This window comes from Poecilia latipinna, unplaced genomic scaffold, assembly GCF_001443285.1.
Source record: "Poecilia latipinna isolate Pla-1442-1.1 unplaced genomic scaffold, P_latipinna-1.0 Scaffold338, whole genome shotgun sequence".
NCBI classification, from domain to species: domain Eukaryota; kingdom Metazoa; phylum Chordata; class Actinopteri; order Cyprinodontiformes; family Poeciliidae; genus Poecilia; species Poecilia latipinna.
The window spans coordinates 169,476-190,036 of NW_015112954.1; the positions used below are offsets into that span (position 1 = coordinate 169,476).

General features: G+C 37.6%; 1 protein-coding gene across 2 annotated transcripts in view; it reads right to left on the reverse strand.

The window, feature by feature from the left end:
* LOC106949346 (nuclear receptor ROR-alpha-like) overlaps positions 1–13,469 on the reverse strand; it is a 68,609-nt gene extending 55,140 nt beyond the window's left edge. For both annotated transcript variants that reach the window (XM_015035518.1, XM_015035517.1), the window contains exon 1: positions 13,109–13,469. In XM_015035518.1, the coding sequence (XP_014891004.1) occupies positions 13,109–13,250 (142 nt within the window). In that variant the 5' untranslated portion in view covers positions 13,251–13,469. The remainder of the gene's footprint in view (positions 1–13,108) is intronic.
* Positions 13,470–20,561: the final 7,092 nt, after the last annotated feature.

The window sequence follows — 20,561 nt, forward strand, 5'->3', positions numbered from 1 at the left end:
TGTGTGTGTGAGTGTGTGTGGTGTGGTGTGGTGTGTGTGTGAGTGTGTGTGCGTGTGTGTGTGTGTGCATGCGTGTGTGTGTGTGCGTGTGTGTGTGTGTTTGTGTGGGTGTGTTTGTGTGTGCGTGTGTGCGTGTGCGTGTGTGTGTGTGCGTGCGTGTGTGTGCGTGAGTGTGTGTGTGCATGCGTGTGTGTGTGTGCGTGTGTGTGTGTGTTTGTGTGGGTGTGTTTGTGTGTGCGTGCATGCGTGTGCGTGTGTGTGTGTGCGTGCGTGTGTGTGTGTGCGTGTGTGTGCGTGTGCGTGTGTTTGTGTGTGTGTGCGTGCATGCGTGTGCGTGTGTGTGTTTGTGTGTGTGTGCGTGCATGCGTGTGCGTGTGTGTATGTGTGTGTGTGTGTGTGTGTTTGTGTGTGTGTGCGTGCATGCGTGTGCGTGAGTGTGTGTGCGTGTGTGTGTGTGTGTTTGTGTTCGAGGCGGATCTGTGTGTGTTTCTGTTACTTCAGGGTTTCATCAGCCTGAGATCAGAGTTCGGCAGCAGGCGTTCCTCCGGGAGGCCGAGCTGCGTTTGGATCTGATCTGTCATAATTCAAAGGCCGAAACATTTCTCTTCATCCCGGCTGAGCGAGATCCGATCCTTTCATCCGATCCGATCGATCCGATTCAGCTCAAGAGAACAGAACCTGTCTGCATCAAAAGGTCTTTAAAAACCCAAATAAACATTTTCTTCATTAAAGACATTAAAGTGCAATTAAAACATCATCGGATGAAAATTGACTCATTAAGATTCTACAGATTTTCCATGTAACCATTTAAGCCTTTTTTAATTAAAATATATAAGCAATTAACTTCCTATTCAAAAATAATAAAATAAAAATTGTGTTGCTCAAAATGCAAAGCTTTGCTTTAGTGGATTTGAACCAGGCGAAGCTAAAACTTCCTTAAAGTTAAACTTCAGAAGTTTTGTGTTTTATTTACAGACAGAAAAGGTTTTTTTTAATCTTAAATAAAAAAAGGTATGCATATTTTATAAAACCATTAAATCCCAGGAATGTCACATATTCGTCTGAATGCGGCGTTTTTCTCGCCTCTCCTCCTCCATCTGCTCAGCAGACTGCGGAGGTGAAAGGTCACACTCCGCCCACCTCGCCGTCAGGAGGTGAAGAACCCAACACCTTCGCTCTTATGCAACCCGATGACTCCACTGTGATCCGCTTCTGCTCCGCTGGGCCGGTTCTGATGGGCCATCCGACCCAAACCAGCAGAGTTTAAATAGCAACGGCGTATCAGGACAACAAGATGGAAACAAGGAGTAAATTTACACCAAAAAAACAGAAATTAACTAGAAAAACAAGGAAATTTCTGAGTTTGAAAAGTGGAAAATTTGCTAGAAAATAATTGAAATAAATCTAAGAAATTTTTTGAAAAAAAAAAACCCAAACAATTTCTGGATTTGGAAACTAATTAAACAATGTGAGAAAAATAAACTAGATTAATCTGAGAAATTCCTGAGATGACAGAAATATTAACGGCTACAAAATTCAATTTCCACATTTTGATTAGTCCTGCAAGGTGAGCAGAGCGAGAAACTCGATTACAGAAACTCAGGTGAGCGATATTTAAGAACATTTATGGCCATGTTAGTAAAAAACAAAATAAAAAACAAAGACCAAAAAACTATGGAGGAAACAGAAACTGGAAAGAATCAAGGAAAATGTTGGTGAAAGAAAGTGAGGAAGAAAGGATGAAAGGAGGAAGGAAACGAAAGAAGGAAACAAAATAAGAGAGGAAAAAAAAGGAGGAAGTAAAACAAGCAAACAAAGAGGAAGGAAACAAAGGAAAGACGGCAAAGTGTAATTTCATCACATGTTGACGTAGCTGCAACAAACAGGAAGTGGCTGTAAAAAACAGGAAGTGGCTGCAACAAACAGGAAGTGGCTGTAAAAAACAGGAAGCGGCTGCAACAAACAGGAAGCGGCTGCAACAAACAGGAAGTGCCTGTAACAAACAGGAAGTGGCTGTAAAAAACATGAAGCAGCTGTTGCTAACTAGCATGAAACATCTCAGTAAAGTGGAGAGATTCTTCTGATCGGAACAGAAACTTTTTTTGTTCGTATTTTAACAAAACTTTAACACAAATGTAAAAGTTATTTAAAACTTTTCTGTATCCATCAACCTTTTCTAATGCAATACATTAAAAAAATATTTATTTACGGTTTGTATGATCTCTCTTTCAACCTGTAAACTTAAAAACCGAGTCACAGCCATTACTGCAACTACAAACGTATTTATATCCCTTAAACCCTTCCATATTTTCTCACATTAAAACCACAAGTATAAACACATCTAACTGGAATTTAATGAAAGCTCAACACAAAATGGTGATTTGTGAAGTAGAAAGTAAATTATTCATGATTCAAAACAGTTTTTATAAATTAAAAAAACTGAAAAGTGTGTCAAAAGTATTCAGTTTTGCTCCGACTAAATTATCAATTAAGTTAAACATACAAATAAGTAAAATGTTAAAAATAAGACCTCCAAGATGTTCCTTATTGAATGCCACGGCTTGTTTGTTGAACATAAAATAGAAACCAGGACAAAAGAGAAACCTCACTTTCACTCTCACTGTGTGACTTTGTCCAAAGTCACGGAGAAAAAAACGTCCTCAGAAATCATGAGCAAAGACAACCTGCTTTAAAAAACCCAATTTATCTGAGACGGGTCGGTCTAAGAATACCGACCCGCTGTGAAAAGTTAGCGGAAACTCCTTCATCAATCACCGGGAACTCGGACATCGTCCCAGTTCCAGCAGAAGACGGCCGGAGACGCTTCGCTCCACTTTCTGCAGAAAACCGGCTCAAGGTGAAAAAAAAGTCATGGACAAGAAATTCAGCGAACTGCTCTGGTTCTGACCCAGGGCGATGGCGGACACTTTAAACTCACATTTTCTTATCTGGAGCCTTCAGGTGTGTGTTAACACACACATCAGTCTGGGAAGGGTTATATTAATGTTTTGAAACTATTTGAAGTCATGGAGCTAATAGCGAAAATTCAAACTGGAAGACTCCATCCCCTCCGTTCGTCACTCGGCGTCATGCTCATCTCCGACCTCAGCGCTGGACCTCACCTGGCGTGTCCAATCATCAATCAAGTTCAGCATAAAAGGATCCACACCCAAGTCATCGGCCGCTTCCCAGCTGCGTTCAACCCACCACCTCCCCTTCTCCACCCACATCCTTTGGCTCCAGGATGGCTCCCTTTCCAGACCTCCACCACCAGTGTCGGGCCCCGGGGGGGAGCATCCCTAATCGGTTATCGGGATGTTCATCGAGTTCACATCAAATCTCAGCTCAGATCAGCTGCCGGGGCCCGAGCGCCAAAGAACTGTTATTCATTGCTGTCATTAAATCTTTTAATTGTTCCTTTTTCTTCGTCTGAGTCTTTCCAGATTGAATTTCATTGCACAGGGAGAAACGTTTACGTGTCGTTTTTCTCTTTCTGTCTTCAGTCTGGTGTTTAGCTCTGGTTTTCTCAAGAGAGACTTTATAATTAATTGTATTTGTTGTTTCTGTTGTTTAGTTTATTTATTTTGGATATTTAAAATGTCTCCCAGTTCCAGTGTTAAATGTTTATTAGAATTTAAATCGTATTGGTTTTTAAGAATGTGTCCTTGCATTATTATTATGAAGCCAAAATGAGAGTATAGATCAGCAGAAACCTGCTTATAATCGTTTACATTTAACCAATATTTCTAATGTACGAAGGTGGAAGAGGTGACAGGAATCTGTTTTTGGATATCTTGGTCTCATCTGGCAGCAGAACCGTCGGCTACCTACCTACCAGGCAGGTAGCCGAGTCCAGGTGAGTGATGATCAGATCCAGCAGCAGGAAGCAGGAAGTCCGTCCATCGGCCATCAGGAAACGCCGGCTTTGATCTCAGCTGAGCGCGCTCGTTGAACATCTTAAAGAGCTGCAGGCGGAACGTCGCTGCAGCCGAGGAGGAGATGAAACGATGGAGTTCACCGGGTTCAGCCGTTACGTCACTCCTGCAGCTGGATGTTAGCGAACGCTTCGCGTTAGTGGACAGAGTTTCGCCACATGAGCTCCAGACTGATATGGAAGGAAGATATGACCTTAAAATGCTAAAAATACACAGAAAAATGCTGATTTTGCTCAATTGTTTCTGTATCAATAACTCATTTCATTTTTTCAAATTTTCTCAGCATTTTTTTAATACTTTATTTTATCATGATTCATTTTCCACTGTATTTCATTCATCGTTTAATCTTTAATATTAATATTCGAATAATATTTTTTAGTAAATATTTAAATGCTTAATCAGTTTTGTGTATTTTTATTATTTATTATTAATTCAAATATTTTTAATTATCCTAATAATCTTATTCATACCAATAATAGAGAATTATTTTAAATGTTAACATTTTATTTAATTTTCATTATTTTTTTTTCATCATTCTGTAATTAATGTGTCAAACTCATGGTCAGGGGGCCAAATTCGGCCCGCCAGAACTCTTTTTGTGGCCGTCAAGACATCAGAGTGACACATAAACTGAACCTTTAAGCTAACCTTTATGCTTAAATGTTATTTTAACAATCAAATCAAAACAGTTTTTATCCGTTTCATCAATGTGAAATGATCCTAGTCCTTTTGGCGCTGATTTTGAAAGATTTTCTTTTATGATTATTATTCCCTTTGTTCTCTTCGTGTCAGTGGGAGACATTCAGCCGCTCTGCAACACGTCAGTCAGTCAGCAGATATCATCGTTCTGCATTTTTTTAAACCACTGCAACGTCAAATCTGTACCAAATAAAAAGAGATAAACACGTCTGACTGATGAAGACAATTACTCATTCTGCACTCTGCGCGAGAACAAAGAGAAAGCAAGAATAGCTTTGTATGCAAATCAAGCCCAAACGCCTACTCCACCTCCAACGAAGGTAGAAAAAAAAAACGCAGAGATCAAAGGCGGCGGCTGACAAGCCTCAGAGTGCAGAAAAGAGGCTGATTAGTTCAGCAATAAGTGGCTCTAATCCTGCGGCGAAGCTTCAGCTGAACATCAGCGTCCTCACGCATCTCAGACGTCAGAATAATGCAACATTTATGCCGCATCATCGCAGCGGCATTTCAGAGTTTCAAAGACAGAAACGAAACTGAAAACAGAGGTTTCAAGAATAATCTGACACAAAGAGAAGCTGCGAGACGTCTTTTTATTTCCCTGCTCAAAGCCTAAATATTTAGCTGATTTCTATAAGTAATGTGTTGTATGGTTGTAGCTAATAGCTAATAATGTTAGAAAGCCAAACCAAACACCAGGGTCGGGCTGTAAAGCATGGTGGTGGAGGGTGATGATTGGGGGTTGTAGACCAAAATGTTCCAGAGTGAAATGTGAGTCCGTCTGTCTGGCAGCAGCAGGTTGGACCAAACTGGATCAACAAACGAACAAGGAACCCAAACGCAGAACCGGTTCTACAGCAGGAAGTTCAACAGAAAATATCTGAGAGTTTTAAATAAGATTCAAAGAGTTTCTAGATCACAGAGAGCAACGGGGCAGGAACTGAGAGCTGAAACGTTAGCTCTGCTAATGCTAAAGCACTCCACAAACACCGTACATAGTGGAAGCTAATGCTAAAGCGGTACACCAAGTACAGTATGTACTGCAAGCTCACACCAAGACGGTGTTTAGCAGAATCTAATGTTAAAGCGCTAAACCATCACAGTATTTACTGTAGGCTAATGCTAAAGTGTTAAACCATCACAGCATTTACTGTATGCTAATGCTAAAGTGTTAAACCGTCACAGTATTTACTGTAGGCTAATGCTAAAGTGTTAAACTGTCACAGTATTTACTGTAGGCTAATGCTCACCGTCACACCCCTTAGAAATTGTATGAATATTTCTATCTTATCCTCTGTTGGCTGTGTTTTATTTTGTTCTTTGTTTAAAATAAAGTTACTGGGAAAAAAAGAGAGCTAACATGAGGACAGGAAACAGAACAGTCTTCACTGCCTTAAAAAAAAAAAGAATGAATAAAAATGTCTAACTGAATGTTTCTTAACAGTCTATAACCAAAACTTTAACACAGGTGTTGAAGTTTATTCAACTGAAATTTAAAAAATCAGAAGTAAATTAGTGTTTCGGAATTCATCTGGAAAATTAATTTAAGGGAAACTAAATGCGCTAAACGTCTCACAGTTAGCAAAAATGCTACGAGAAGAATTAGCTCCATGTACAGAGCATTTTTCTAATGCAGCACTGTACCAGCACTGGACATCAGAACTTGGTTCCTCTGAAAGCTGCGGTTATCTCTGCTGCTACCACACTTTTTCCTTCCACTCAACTTTCTATAATTATAACTGGATGCAGAACTTTGTTAATCAGCTTAATTAGCAATGAGCTTTTGGAAATAAAACTTTCATTTCCTTCACATTATATGACAAACTGAATTTTGTCATCATCTGTAAGCCAGAGTCATCAAATTCACAGAAATGAATTAAAAATCTGTCAGTGTTGGTCATTTAGCCTTTATGAGCTTCAATTCTGAACTAAATAAATGAACTTTGTAATGATGTGATTATTTACCGACATGCACCTTGACATTTCTTCCTTTGCTCCCAGATTCAGGTTTTGTTAATAAGGTGAAAATTTGACATTTCTGTTCATGTAATTCACCTTTTTCATGAAAATCATTAATGCAATTATGCAGATCTGATCATGAGGATCTGAAGTGATAACAGTAGCACTCTGTTGTTGTTTTGACGCAGCTCTGTGTTTCTGACACTGTAAATAATATTTAGTGACATCTACAGCTGCAGAGATTGTCATACATGACAAAGCTCATCTGATCCGACGCGTTTCTCTGCTAAAAATCCATCATTAGCATTTCATGACTACAGCGTGTCGGGAGTTTCAGCAGGAAACCCAGAATTTCACTGCTTCAAGGTAAAAGTTTAAGATTTATGGTTATGAAAAACTACTAAATTAGTTCATGAGTGTAAAACCGCTGGAGCAGCATCATTTTCTCCTTCATCATCACTGAAGGATTCTTTACTAAAGTCTTTATGATTTCAACTCCAGCTCCTTAAAGGCGACCCTTCCATCCCTGAACAGGTCAGAATCGATACATTGGCATCTAAACATCTTTTCAGTCTTAGTTCTGCCCACTTTGAGTTCTTGTCACTTTAAATCCAAATAAGCTGCTGGCGATGCCCCCAAACTCAACGTTTACACTCACATGTGAAAATGGATGCAAACAGATACGCAGTTATACAACTATGCATCTTTGAAAAGCAGAAGTGGAGGCTCCTGCACATCCAACAAGATCGCATTAAGTGTTTTCTGGATGGCAAGTCAAAAACAAAACACCGTCTTTTCCAGCAGGCATTGTACAGAGCACACAGCAGTAAAACCAGCTGACCAAACATGGTGGAGCTCAGTCTGGGTTGCTAGGCAACAGACCGGGTTTGCCACATTTTTACACATAAATGTCTTCATCATGTCATCCAAAACCACTCAGAAAGCTGATCTGAGGTCAGACCCGATCTGCCAGACGGAAACTTGTGGAAGGAGCGGCAGGTGGACCGAGGTCGTCATGTTGCAGCATGTTTTCGGTATGTGACCTTTGACCCTTAGTTCTTCCCTAGAAAACATGTTGATTTACAGCCAGAACAGAAGAAGCCCATGACGATGTAGAGCTGAAACAATTAATCGGATTAATCACAATTAATCAAATGATTTGTGATTAATCCGCTTACAGAAAAACGGTCAACTAGTTTAGTAACTGATTCATCACCAACTGACTCAAAAATGGCAGAAGGAACAACTAACTAAGAGCTGTAGTTCAGGAAAAACTACAAAATATACAAAAACATTTTTCATTTAAGATAAAAATAAAACACTTTTCTGTCTATAAATATGTTTTAGCAGTTTTAGCTTCACCTGATTCACATTCTGCAAAAAACAGAATCTGCTATTAAGTAACTTTTTATATCCAATTATTAACTGATAATGCTAAAATTCAAGCATTCACAAAATGAGAGCTGTGATTACATTTCAGGCAATAAAATGTTTATTTTCTCATTTAAAATGGATTTAATTATTTGTTTAGCTGCATTTTGGTGTATTTCTAATATTGTATAAAAGAAAAGTCTTAAATGTTTAAATAAAAACAGAGTGGAATAACTGATCACTAAAATAATCATTAGTTGCAGCCCTGCAGAGATGTTTTGTTTCATAATCTTCTGACTGTGATTATACATCTGACTGACACGCAGCCTCAAGATGTCGGTGAAAATTAGACACTTTGGGGTAAAAATACATTCAGATCATTAAAAAAACCCACAAAATTAACAAAAAGGAAGTGAATTTGTTTCAACAGAAGGACGAAACATTAATTTATTCAGCAACTCTGGAAGCATTGAATTAAATCCACAAATCTTCAGACTCGGATTCATTACGAAGAAAAACAACACGAGACACGTAAAGGTGCCGAACACTGAAGGCAACCTGGAGATGAAGGTTGAAGCAACGTGACGGTGAGAGCAACGTGGGCGAGACAGAGAACCGGAGGGGCTGAGACGACTCAGAGAAGACGGAAAAAACAAAAAAACAGGAAATAAAGGATGAAAATCAATGAAATTACAGAGAAAATAACACGAACGAGAGAACAAGGGTGGAAAAAGGAGGTTTTTCTCTTCTCCTGCAGGACAAATAAGAGTTTAAGAGTCAAACGCGCCAACAGGGGAAACTTTTTAAGAGGTTTGTTGCAGTGGTTGTGTGATTTTTAATGATTTCTTGGGTTTTCTGAGTTGTTGCAGACGGTAGGAAAACACAAACATGAAACCGTGCTGTGAACTTTTACATCTTCTTTAGTGTGGAAACGGGGGTTAAAGAAAAAGCCTGGCTCTGGTTCTGCAGGAGGTTTCTTCCTTCATTCCCGTCCACTGTCGCCCTGTGCTTTCTCAGGATGAAGGATTGCAGCTGAAGCAAGATTTTACACTGGTTTATTGGCACTAAATAAATCTGAATACATTTGGTTTAACTGTCTTTAAATGAACCTGATTTAATTTAATTCTGTATAAATGAATAAATTGGAAGTTTAATATTAATAAGGCTATGTAGACAGTACTAAATTATTTATTAAAATGCAAATTTTATTGAACTTGAGATAGAATTTACAATGGTGCATTAGGACCATCTTAAATAGAAAAAATCAGTAAATTTCAGCAAAAAAGAAAGAAAGAAAATTAAGGAAAACAAGAAAATGTCTTGATAAGTTGAAATTTGCTAATAAAATATTTTGAGATAAATCTCAAAATTTTATAGAAGAAAACATGAAAATATCTGAGTTTGAAAAATCCAAAATCTGCTCGGAAAAACTCAAACATTTTGAGATTAATCTTAGAAATTGAGAAAAGTTGAAAAATTTAAACTTTTGAAACTCAGAAATATAATTTTTTTAGACAATTTCTAAGATTTTTTGTCAGAAATTTACTCCTTTTTATTTTTCTATATAAAAAATACAGTCATGATAATTAGTTTCTCAATTCTTACAGTTTCTTTTGAAATGAAACACATACATAGATTATTTTTTAATTTCTCCACCTACATTATTTTTGTAGTTTGAAAGCAGAGCTACGATTGGAAACGTTTTATTTCAACAACTGAAGACTCGTCTATCCAGCCTTACAGAAAAGAGCCAGAAAATGTTGCCACAATATGAATGAACACGACTTGCAAACAAGGCCTCTACATAGTTAGCAAGTTAGCTAATGCTAGCGCCAAGAACGTCACTGAAAGCATTTAGGTCATGTGTAGTCTATGGACTACAAGTACCTAACAAAGTGTATTTAACAGTTTAAAAAAGTCAATTTAGAATAATTTGTCCTGCTTAATAAGGTACATCTGAAGGAATAAATGATTTTCTAGATCAGTTTTTTCTGTACAAGTCAAATAGCAAGTTAGCTAACGCTAGCAGCGTCACTGAAAGCATTTAGACCAACTGTTCCCCAAGAAAAACAAATGGCTAAACAATGCAAGACTGTTTAATAAAACATGAGTACGATCATGTCCTAAAGGAGATAAAAGCTAGCACACAGCGCTAACATTAGCAGAAAGCACAATGCTAGCTGCTGCTAGCTAAACAATCTGTAATGTAATTTGCTAAATTTAACTGCAAGTCTGTGACCTTGTTTAGCAGCAAATGCTGACATAATAGTTAAAAAAAACATAAATAGGGAAAAGAAAAAACTGAACAGACTGAAGAATGTGAAACAAACATAATATAAATATATCTACACCAAGAGAGGCTAAACCTTTCTGCATTTCTGGAGACTCAAAGAACACAATGTGTTTAGAAGCTGAAAAAGTGGAGTTAGAATAATTTGTCCTGTTTAATAAGTTACATCTGAAGGAATAAATTATTTTCTAGATCAGTTTTTTCCAAAGTCTCAGCTGCCATTAAAATGTGAAAACAGTTGTGTGCAAATCAGAGTTGCAAACCCCGAGCATTAACCTGAGCTGCGCTCTCATCGTCGCTCAGATCAGGTTCGCCGAAGTGGGCTGCAGGGCAGTAAAACCACCCGTCTGCAGGATCGGGCTCGGATGTTCCGACTCGTTCTGGTGCCATGCGGGTTTTCATGGCTGCTCAGCCATTAGGCTTTGACTTCCCAGTTCCAAGTTTCCCCCTTCCAGTAACAAACTGCAGACAAGCTGGTTTGTCTACTGTCAATTCAAAGGAGAAGCGTTTTTCTCAGCAGGAAGTCCACACAGTTTGTTACATAACGGATGGATCAGTGGAAAGTTTCAGCCCAAATCGCTTTCGTCTGCATCACCAGCACTCCAATTAAACGAGGTCCTAACGACTAAAGCGTGGGCTCATGGAAACCAGTTAAACGCTTGGCCTTTACTTTTACTTTACTTTATTTACTGGATTTTCTAGCAGCAAATCCACAAACCCTCATTTCAAATGATTCTATAAACGAGACATAAACTCTGCCAGATCTTGTAAATAACGAGGTATTTCTTCTTTTTCTGTTTTTTCCTGTCACATTTCAATGTTTCAGATCAAACAGATGTAAATAACCGGAGTAAATACAAAGTTTCATCTAAACTAACCTGACTGTGTACGGAAAAGTTACCCAGATGGTTCTGCTAGCTGTAATCAACCACAATTTTGCTCAATTTCACAAAACAATGCAGGCCTGATCACCACCAGACGTTTAAGTAGAACCTGTCTGACAACATGAAGTAGGCGAACAGACCTCAAAAGGAAGCGTGTCATGTCCTCATCTAAAGAAATTCAAGAAGATGTGAGAAACGAAGCTTTCTGGAAAGGTTTGGAAGCCATTTTAAGACTTTGGGACTCCAGAGAACTACAGTGGAAACATTTATACACAAATGAAGCAAACAGTGAAACTTTTCAGGAAGATCCAAAATTACTCCAAGAGTTTCAGCGACTCATCCAGGACGTCAGAAAACAACCAAATGCACAAACTGGAAATTACAACAATAAATTTGCTTGATGGAAACAATCCTGAAATACAACATAATATTAGAGCCATATTGAAACAAATAAGTAAGTAAGATTTCAAGAATAAAGTTGTACAAGATTAAAGTCAAAATAATGCGAAAATAAAGTCATTGCATATCAACAATAAAGAGAAAATAATGCGACAATAACTCGTGGAATTTGGACAATAATGTTATAATAATGTTATAATATTTTGACTTTTTTCTCGTAATATTACGACCTTATTTAAATTTTCGACTTTTGAAAATTTTCCAAGTTTTCATCTAAAAAGTTTCTGAGATTGATCTTAAAATTTCTGGTTTTCTTCTAGCAAATATTCAATTTTTCAAACTCAGAAATTTCTGAGATTTTTCTAGAAAATTTCTGAGATTTTTCTAGAATTTTTCAGAGATTTTTGGCTAAATTTTACTCCTATTTTTATCATTATTTCTGGCCTGATTCGCCGTGGTGGTTTTCTGATTCTGTTTCTTTCCGGGTAAACGTCGGGGAGCTGATCGGACCGAACTCGGTGTCTGACCCACTGACTTTCCTCTGGACGTTTTATTTACCCGCCTGTATTTACTTTCTCCGGCCTTCGCCGTCGGTTTTTGGCTCAAAGTCTTGGGGAGAGAAAGGCGATCCGTTCGTCTCCAGTTCCTCCCAGCTCACACACTCACTGGGAGGTTTTTTTCCACTTCAGCAGCTGTTACGTAACCGGCTCTGCTCAGAGAAACTCAATGAAGCTCCGTGTGAGCGGCAGCATACCAACGCCGAGCGGCAGCAGCGACTGCAGGGGTCGTGACCTCACAGGATGCCATGTGGGTCTGACAGAGATGATGGGGTTCATCAGCAGAAACAGACCAGAGGGAATTAAATAGGGACTCCGTCTCTTTAAGAGGCTGATTATGACATCAGAGCAGGTTCAGATCTGTTTAACACTCCATCCATCCATCCATCCATCCATCCAGGTTGACCCCAGCCAGGTCACCAGTCCAAAGGTCAACACAGAGACACTCGCTATGCTCTCACTCTCACCTGTAACCACAGTTCAGATCTAATTTCTCATGTTTTTAAACTGGGAGGCACCCAGGTACTCCACATTGTCTCCATTATAATTAGTCAATCAACTGGATTAATGTTGGATTAACCCATCAATCTGATAATCCCTCCATCCATCCCTCCAAGATTAGATCCAGGATTATTCACAGAACCAAACTAAAGGACGCAACAGCATGAAAAGAATCACAGTTTCTGACAATCAGAGCTGAAACCACATGTTGTTCTGTCAGAAACTGAACTAATTCATCATCATCAACTGCACAGTTAAAGCGTCGGTACCGTCACTGCGGTGGTTGAATTAAGGTCCAATAACTTAGAGAACTTAACGGTCCAGATGGAACCCCGTGGCCACCTTCATGGCCTTTCAGTGGATTGGACAAGTTCTCGGAGCTCAGCAGGAGTCTGCGTGGCCCGTGGGGTCGTTAATGTGGACACAATTAATCATTTTCTAAGCTTCACTTCACCGGGTTTGGAGCTGCAGCTGCTGCCTGGCTCATGTGCGGTCGGGCGGATCATTCGGTCCTACCTTTGCTTTGACTGGACCCGGAGGAGTCGGAGCGGCTGTGCGTCCTGCCCGCTGCGGGGAGCGGGGTCTCCGCGGCGGCTTCACCGGGCTGCGAGCGACTCCTTACCGCGTCAGTTACCGAATCCTGTCGGGACGACTCCATTCAGGAACCGAAAGAAGAAAAAATCCCCCACAGCAACAAAAAAAAGCAAAGAATCTGACAGAAATCCAGAGGAAGGAGGAGGAACCCGGTCCGGAGCGGCGCAGCGTGGAGGAGAAGCAGCCGGGCTGGAGGAGAGGGAGGGCGGCGCTGTGGAGAGCTCTGCCCGCCCTCTCTGGAGGCTGAGACCCAAACAGGAGCCGCGGCCGATCCGCGGAGTTTTAACTGGAAAATGAGTTTGACATGCAGGTTCAGCAGCAGCAGGGGCGATCAGAAGACCTCAAAGGCCGGGGGCCCTCAGCTCATTGTCACTTTAATTACATATATAACATTAAAATGTTCTAAAACAACTATTTCTTTTACATTTGCATCTTCAAAATAATAAATTATAATAAAAATATTCAGTGTAGTAAAATATATATTTCAAAATATACATTTATAATTAGTTTTATATTTATATTAATCAAATATTTGCTTAAAAATTATTTAGGTGTTTTAAATAGAGAAAATCAGTTTATGAATTTGTGCTTTAGGCCATTAAATTACATTTTTTAAAAAGTTAAATATTTTTTAATTTAAATGAAAATATATATCAACATGAACTCTCGCTGTGTGATCCTCATCATCATCATCATCTTCATCTAAGATATTTTTTAAAGTCCAGCCGATTAGATGAAAATGCTTTGGAATCTAAATTTATTTGAAAAGTAAAGACACCCCCATAAATACTAATTTTTTTACTTAGAATTGTTCACATACGTTTAATTGTAACTGTTTTGTTTGATATGTGAAAATTTATTTTTTATCTGCATGTAAAACAGTTGACTTTGTTTTTGCTCAAGCAAAGGATAAATAGAAATGTGTTTTCCTAACCTAGGAAAAAGTTTGTACACCTTCCCCCTGATAGCTAGTCTCATCGTCTTTGCCCAGAATGACTTCAGAGAGACACTGATTCTTCTTCTTCTTCACTCTTTACCTTTCTTAAATGCTCAACCCATGTCAAGTCACATCGCTACATCTCAGTGAGACCCAGACCTGGGCTTTGACTAGGACATTCCAGTCAAAGCCCATTTCTTGAGAACATTTCAGGATGTTTGGAGATTATTTTTTTTTGCATAGACAGAACCTTAGCATGTTGCTATGAATATTTTCAGCTCATGTAAAGTTTCAGCAGCTATTACTTTAAGTCCTCCAGAGTTTCTCCCTGATTGTTCAAACCGAGGCGATCCAAACTGTTCAGCTCAGAACTGCTGCATATAAAATATGTATGAGAGGATTGTGGAAAAATAACCTTCCTTTTTGTTTTGGTTAATATTATGAAAAATGTTTTATAGAATGCTTTAAATGTGCATTTATTTATTTTATCATAAACTGTATCAAAATCCAGTACGCATCATTGTTTTGTTAAAATTTTTCAGATTTCTGTGTAATTTGACAAGTCTGTGTGTTTTATATTAACTGTAAATTTGTTTAATAAAATACACGAAGCCTCATATCCTACCAAAGGACAACAAGCATGCACAGCATGTTGCAGGTAAACTTCCTGAACTGAACTGCAGCCTTTTCTTGCTGCATCCACCTCCACCTTTTCATCATCGATATTTCTTTTTCTTTTTTTGCCAAAAGCAAGAGTTGCCTGGAAGAATTTTGTGGCAGAATATTGCTCCAGATTTCATCATCCTAATTAGTTAAGATGAAATAAAAGAGCTGAGTTTTATGATTATTTAGCAGAGCGAAGTAGCTGGCAGTTCTCTTTCACCTGCAGTAAACAGCCTAAGGAGATCTCCTCGCATATTTTGCTCATTTCTGTCTCATCAAGATGTAAAAAACTTGTCCAGCTTGTCTTGAAAGGCAGATTCAAAAAGTAAGAATCTGCATTTTTAGAGCTGAGGTGATATATTTTTTAATTATTTATTTTAAGCTCTTAGTGCATGTTCATATTCACTCTCCACTCACTCAGAGGTGGGCAAAGAACCCAAAAGTTATACTAAAGTTAGAGCAGCACTACTTCAGCATATTTTACTCAAGTAAAAGTAAAAAGTATCCATCCAAGAAATTACTAAATTAAGAGTAAAAAAGGCAAAAAGTCAACTCAAGTAACTGATCAAATTATCAGTCATTTAAAATTACATCATCATAGGGACCAAAATAAAAAGTTAAGTGGAAGTTTTGGTGTTTTAAGGAACAAAATGACAATAATTCATATAAATAACAAAGAATAACAAAATCAGGCAAAATAAAATGTTTCCAAATCAGTTTCTGTCAATAAAAAACTTATGAAACTTTAACATAAACTGTAGGTGTGTGTCTGTGTCTGGTGGATTTTTGATTTAATCATGTTTGTTTTTCATTTAGTGGGTAGAAAATCCAGAAATTTTACTTAAGAGTAAAAATACTTCATAATAAAATTACTCAAGAAAAAGTAAAAAAATACAGCATAGTAAAAATACTCCTAAAAGTACACTTTTTCTAAAAAGTTTCTCAAGTCCCTGTAAATGATTAGATGTAACTAGTTACTATCCAACTCTGCACTTACTGCAAAAAACAACTTTCATGCAACATGGATGCATATTTTCCTCTTGTGGTGGCGCCCCCTTGTGGTACGCTGCCCTGCAGGAATTACTCCTGTCAAAAAAGGCCAATGCGTACACCTGAACTTAATCCGACACACTCACTTGTATTTTACACAGTAGATCACAGATTATCACTGAAGAGAGAATTCTGTTCCTAAATGTTGGTACTAAAACGCTTCCTGTGCCAAACTGAACTCCCTGAAATCCTAATTTATGCATTATGACTTATTAAAATGCATCTAGATTCAAAGAAACCCACTGAGCGCTAATGCAAGGCATTATAATTTTAAAAGCTCCCTTTGTAGTTTAGTGTTTCATCAGTGCAGGATGTGATGAAATGATCGTGACACTCCGTTGGAGAAGTGAAACCGTGTGGCTCGGTTGCAGTGCGGGAACATCTGAGAAGGTTTTAATTTGACTCTCAGTGTCGTTATGTGACCATCATCCAACAAAAACACAACAATCAGCTCTGAATTAAACTCCCGTCTGCCGTCTTCACAGGGTTCTGCTGGTGCTTGAAATCCTTGAAAATGCTTGAATTTCTTTGTAAAAGTCCTTGAAAGTGCCTGATATTCAAACTGCAGTTTTGTAGTGAAGTGTGATCTAACATATGATTAAAAGCCTAAAACTGGAAAACATTTGCAGTTACATTTTCATTATTTTTTCCTCGCTGTGTGAAGTTAGAACAGATTTAACCTTCATTGTTTCAGGTCAGAAACAATTACCAAATTTATTTCTATTTGCTAAACACAAGGAAACCTAACAGGAACATTTTTAGAGTTTTTGTGTGACTTTGTTTATTCTGTTTCAGCATTTGAAGGTGATTTAGATAAACAGGATTTGTTTGGATTGTTTCTGTGTAATGAATATTTATTATACCTAATAGCTTAATTATCGATTTGTGTAATTTAAATCAAAGTTAGTTTTAAATTTTGTACAAACATTAAAATATTTTTGTGTGTTAAATCAGTGTTTTCTTCTCGAACCAGTCAGGTATGTGGGAGAGACGTTTGAAAATGTGAAATTTTGTTATATTTTAGTTTCTCTTGTCCCTGCTGTAAAGGGTAAAATTCCATCACAAGACATTATTAATATCAGTGATAAATTATATCATAAAACAGTGATCTGAAAGGTTCTTTTTTGGTGCTTTTGTATTGTTTTTATGTCCAAAGTGCTGTGCTGGAAAAGTTTGAAAACTTATGATTGTAATGCTTGAAAAGTGCTTGACTTTCACAGTGGAAAAAGTGTACAAACCCTACAGTCAATAATTTCTGAGTTATTTCTAGATTCAAGATATTTATGCTTGAAACAAGACAAATACTTGTATGTTTTTGCCATGTACATTTAGACTTCCAGACTGCAAAATTCAGCAGAATGTCCTTGAAGTCAGAATATCTGACTTGGAACATCTCCAATAGAAGAAAGAACCTGCTGAAAATATGTAGAAACAGTCTTTTTATTTGTGTTTCTAATCACTTCTCATTAAACCGGTCAGTTCTCTGTAACAATGTTCCTTCACACTTTGAATAAACGGAGAAATGTTGTTCTACACTGAAAGTCAGACGTCGCTCCCAGATCCGATCTCAACCTGCCGTCACGAACTGAACGTGGCAGAAACTTAAATCTATTCTCCTGACGGCGGGAGCTGATTGCTTCAGAGGAGCTGGATGTTCCTGATGAGAGCAGAGATATTCAGCCACGCGGCTCCACAGCGCAGAACACGCTCTGCCATGTGGACTCAATAATTCATACATACAGAGGAGCGCTGAATTATTGAACTGAGCTGTTAGCACAATGAAAACTCCTGAGAGCCGCTCTGTTTTCCGGGTGAGATTCACAACAAGAAACTGACAATAGCCGTTTATCCCTGACCTTTGACCTGTTGGTGAGAGACTTTAGAAACTAAAACCAGACAGAACCGTCCGTCCCAAGACAGCCTGAGGTCTTCCACAATAAAATGTTTCAAATCCAACCACTTCACTTTGTTCATTCAGGAACATAAACAGCAAGTTACTTTTAATAAAACTCAAAAGCAGTGCTGCAACTATCAATTATTTTAGTAATCAATTATTCTGATGATTAATCGATTAATCATCAGAATGAGTGGATACATTTTTACTTTAACTACTCACTAAAGTGTTGATAAAGTTACTTCTTGTTTAATGGCTGAAAGTTTTACATGCAGTTTGTTCTAAAACAGACTGTTTAAATTAATTGTTGCCTTTATGTAACACACCTGACCAAATAATGACAAAGTAGCTGTGATTTAATTAAATACTTGAAAAACCTTTTCATTATAGGCTTTGTAACATTATAAGTGATAGCTGTATATATGTATCACATGGATATAAAAGTAGTTTTCAGGCCATGAGATTGTTTTTAATCCACTTTTTAAATGTTTTTTTTTTTTCTCCAAATATGGTGGTATAATAAACCTTGTAATGGGTTAAGAGTTTCAACCCATTGGTCAATTTAATCTAATCTTTGGATAGTTTCCCAAACCCAGCATGCTGGTTCAATCCATCAATCCAGCTCTGTTTAGTAAAAACAACCCAGCGTTGGCTTGGTCCAAGTTTGGTTACAGGTTGGGTTATTTTTAACCCAGGATTTAAGAGTTTTTGCAAAACTACTGCTGTAATTGTATTGTTCTTTCAGAAAATGGCCTGTTTTAGAGTCTGTACACTACAGTTAGCAATTAGTTGATAACTAAATTAGTTGACAATTATTTTAACCAATATACTTAAAATTCAATTCATTGCGTTTTTTGAGCTGTAGCAACAGGTTCTGAATATCTGCTGAGTTTATAGTTGCTGCAGCTCAAAAGGAACAGAAACTATTTTTACCTCTTTCACCTGTCCCAGTGGCAACAAAGACACCTGCTAAGGTAAAATGAAAAGTTATTATTTTGTCTCTTTTTGCAATAAATAAACAGTATATTTTCAAATAACCAAGTTGGAAGTGTTTCCAGAAACAGACCGCCAGTTGCCACTCACGGCCTTTCCCTGGAGTCATTTCGTTTTGGATCTTAAAATACTGTGATTGGTAAAATAAGTTGTGGATTAAAGAAAATCTTGATGTTTACTATTTTTTATTTTATGTGAAATTTATTTAATGAAAAGGCCGTCGCTGCAGCAAACAGAAAGGGCGGGACGGACCACTGTCAGTCTTATACCTTATTTGGAACTGGAGCCATTGCACTCCGGAAGTGAAGGGGGCGCTATGTCCTATATTATCCGTGCTCCCGTTTTTATTTTCTTTTGAAATCTGTGATATATCTTCATCTTTAGGAAGGAGTTTCGCTCTCAGTATGTATTTGAACTTCTCTCTTATTTTCTTCTGTGCAGCTCACAGTTTTTAATAAAAGCTTTCGGTGAACTTCTAAATCTGCTCCTTAGTTGCATCTTTTTGGGTCTACTACTGCCTCTAGTGGCGGTGGGTGGTAACAACTAATATAATTACATTTCAGAATACCACAAAGTCTATTATTAATTTTTCATTTTCTTAAAGAGGTAGAGCTAATTAAAAACCTAAAAAAGACTTCAAAATGGTTCCAGTTTCTCTCGATGGCCAACCTGTTGAAACTGTGGCAAATTTTAAACTTTAAATTTTTTTGGGTTGTTCCTGGACAGTCAGCTCAGCTTTGCTGAAAACACTGGTTATATTTTTAATAAAGATTTTCAGAGAGACTATTTTTTAAGAAGACCTATTGCTTTAGGGGTGACCCAACTAGAGGTTGTGTAGAAGACAATGTTGAGTGTTTGTAACTTTTCGTCTCCTCGGCTGGTTTGGTCACATGAGCTGCAGACTAACAGACAAACTTTTAGGAATACTTTGAATGTCAGGTAAATAGTGCATTATTTTATCATTTTAGAGTCGAAGGAAAATTTTCACCTCGATAGACTAAATTATTTCATCTTATTTCTCCTACAAATAAAACTACCAACAAAAAGTCTCTCAGAATAATATATATGGCACTGTAAAAGCAAAACTGTACATTTTTACTTGTATCTGATTTGTTATTCTTCTGTGAACCTAATTAATTTTTCATTATTGACTTTTTGCCAATTAAGTTTTTTATCATGTTGCTTTTCATGTCTCCTTATTTCTTTTATTCCTCCAATAATTGATGGCAATATAGAGATGTTATTCATAATTCATAAAGGTCTTGTTCGTGTCATTTAATTAGCTCTACATTGTTAAGAAAATAAAAAAAGTATGGTGTTAATAAATATAAAGGCTAGAGGCAATAATAGACCCGGAAAGATGCAACTTAGGAGCAGATTAAGAAGTACAGAGAAAGTTACAGAATTTGTTAAAGAGGTATATATAGCATAAATACAGAATGTCTGTGTTGTCATAGCTTGTAGTTTACTGTGATGGACAGTGAGCTATTAAAATAAGTTGCCTAAATTATTTAAATTTGTAGACTATTTATTGTAAATTATTTCAAGTGAATTTTCTAAATTAAGGATGTTGCAGATTGTTTAATGATATTTGTCTGTTTTGATTACCACTGTTGGTGGTTTGTATTTTGTTTTGTTCGTTTGTATTTGCGCTTTGTAAAGTTTTGGGTTTTTTTTTATTATGTACCTCACGGGCTGCCGTAGCTAATGAGGACAGGCCCTATAGAAGCTGACAAATCATTGTACCAATGAATGACTTGAACAAACTGTCAAAGATGTGCTTGGCACAATCAACACTTGGTGAAAGCAGCGAGGTACGTTTTATTTTGTTGTTTGTG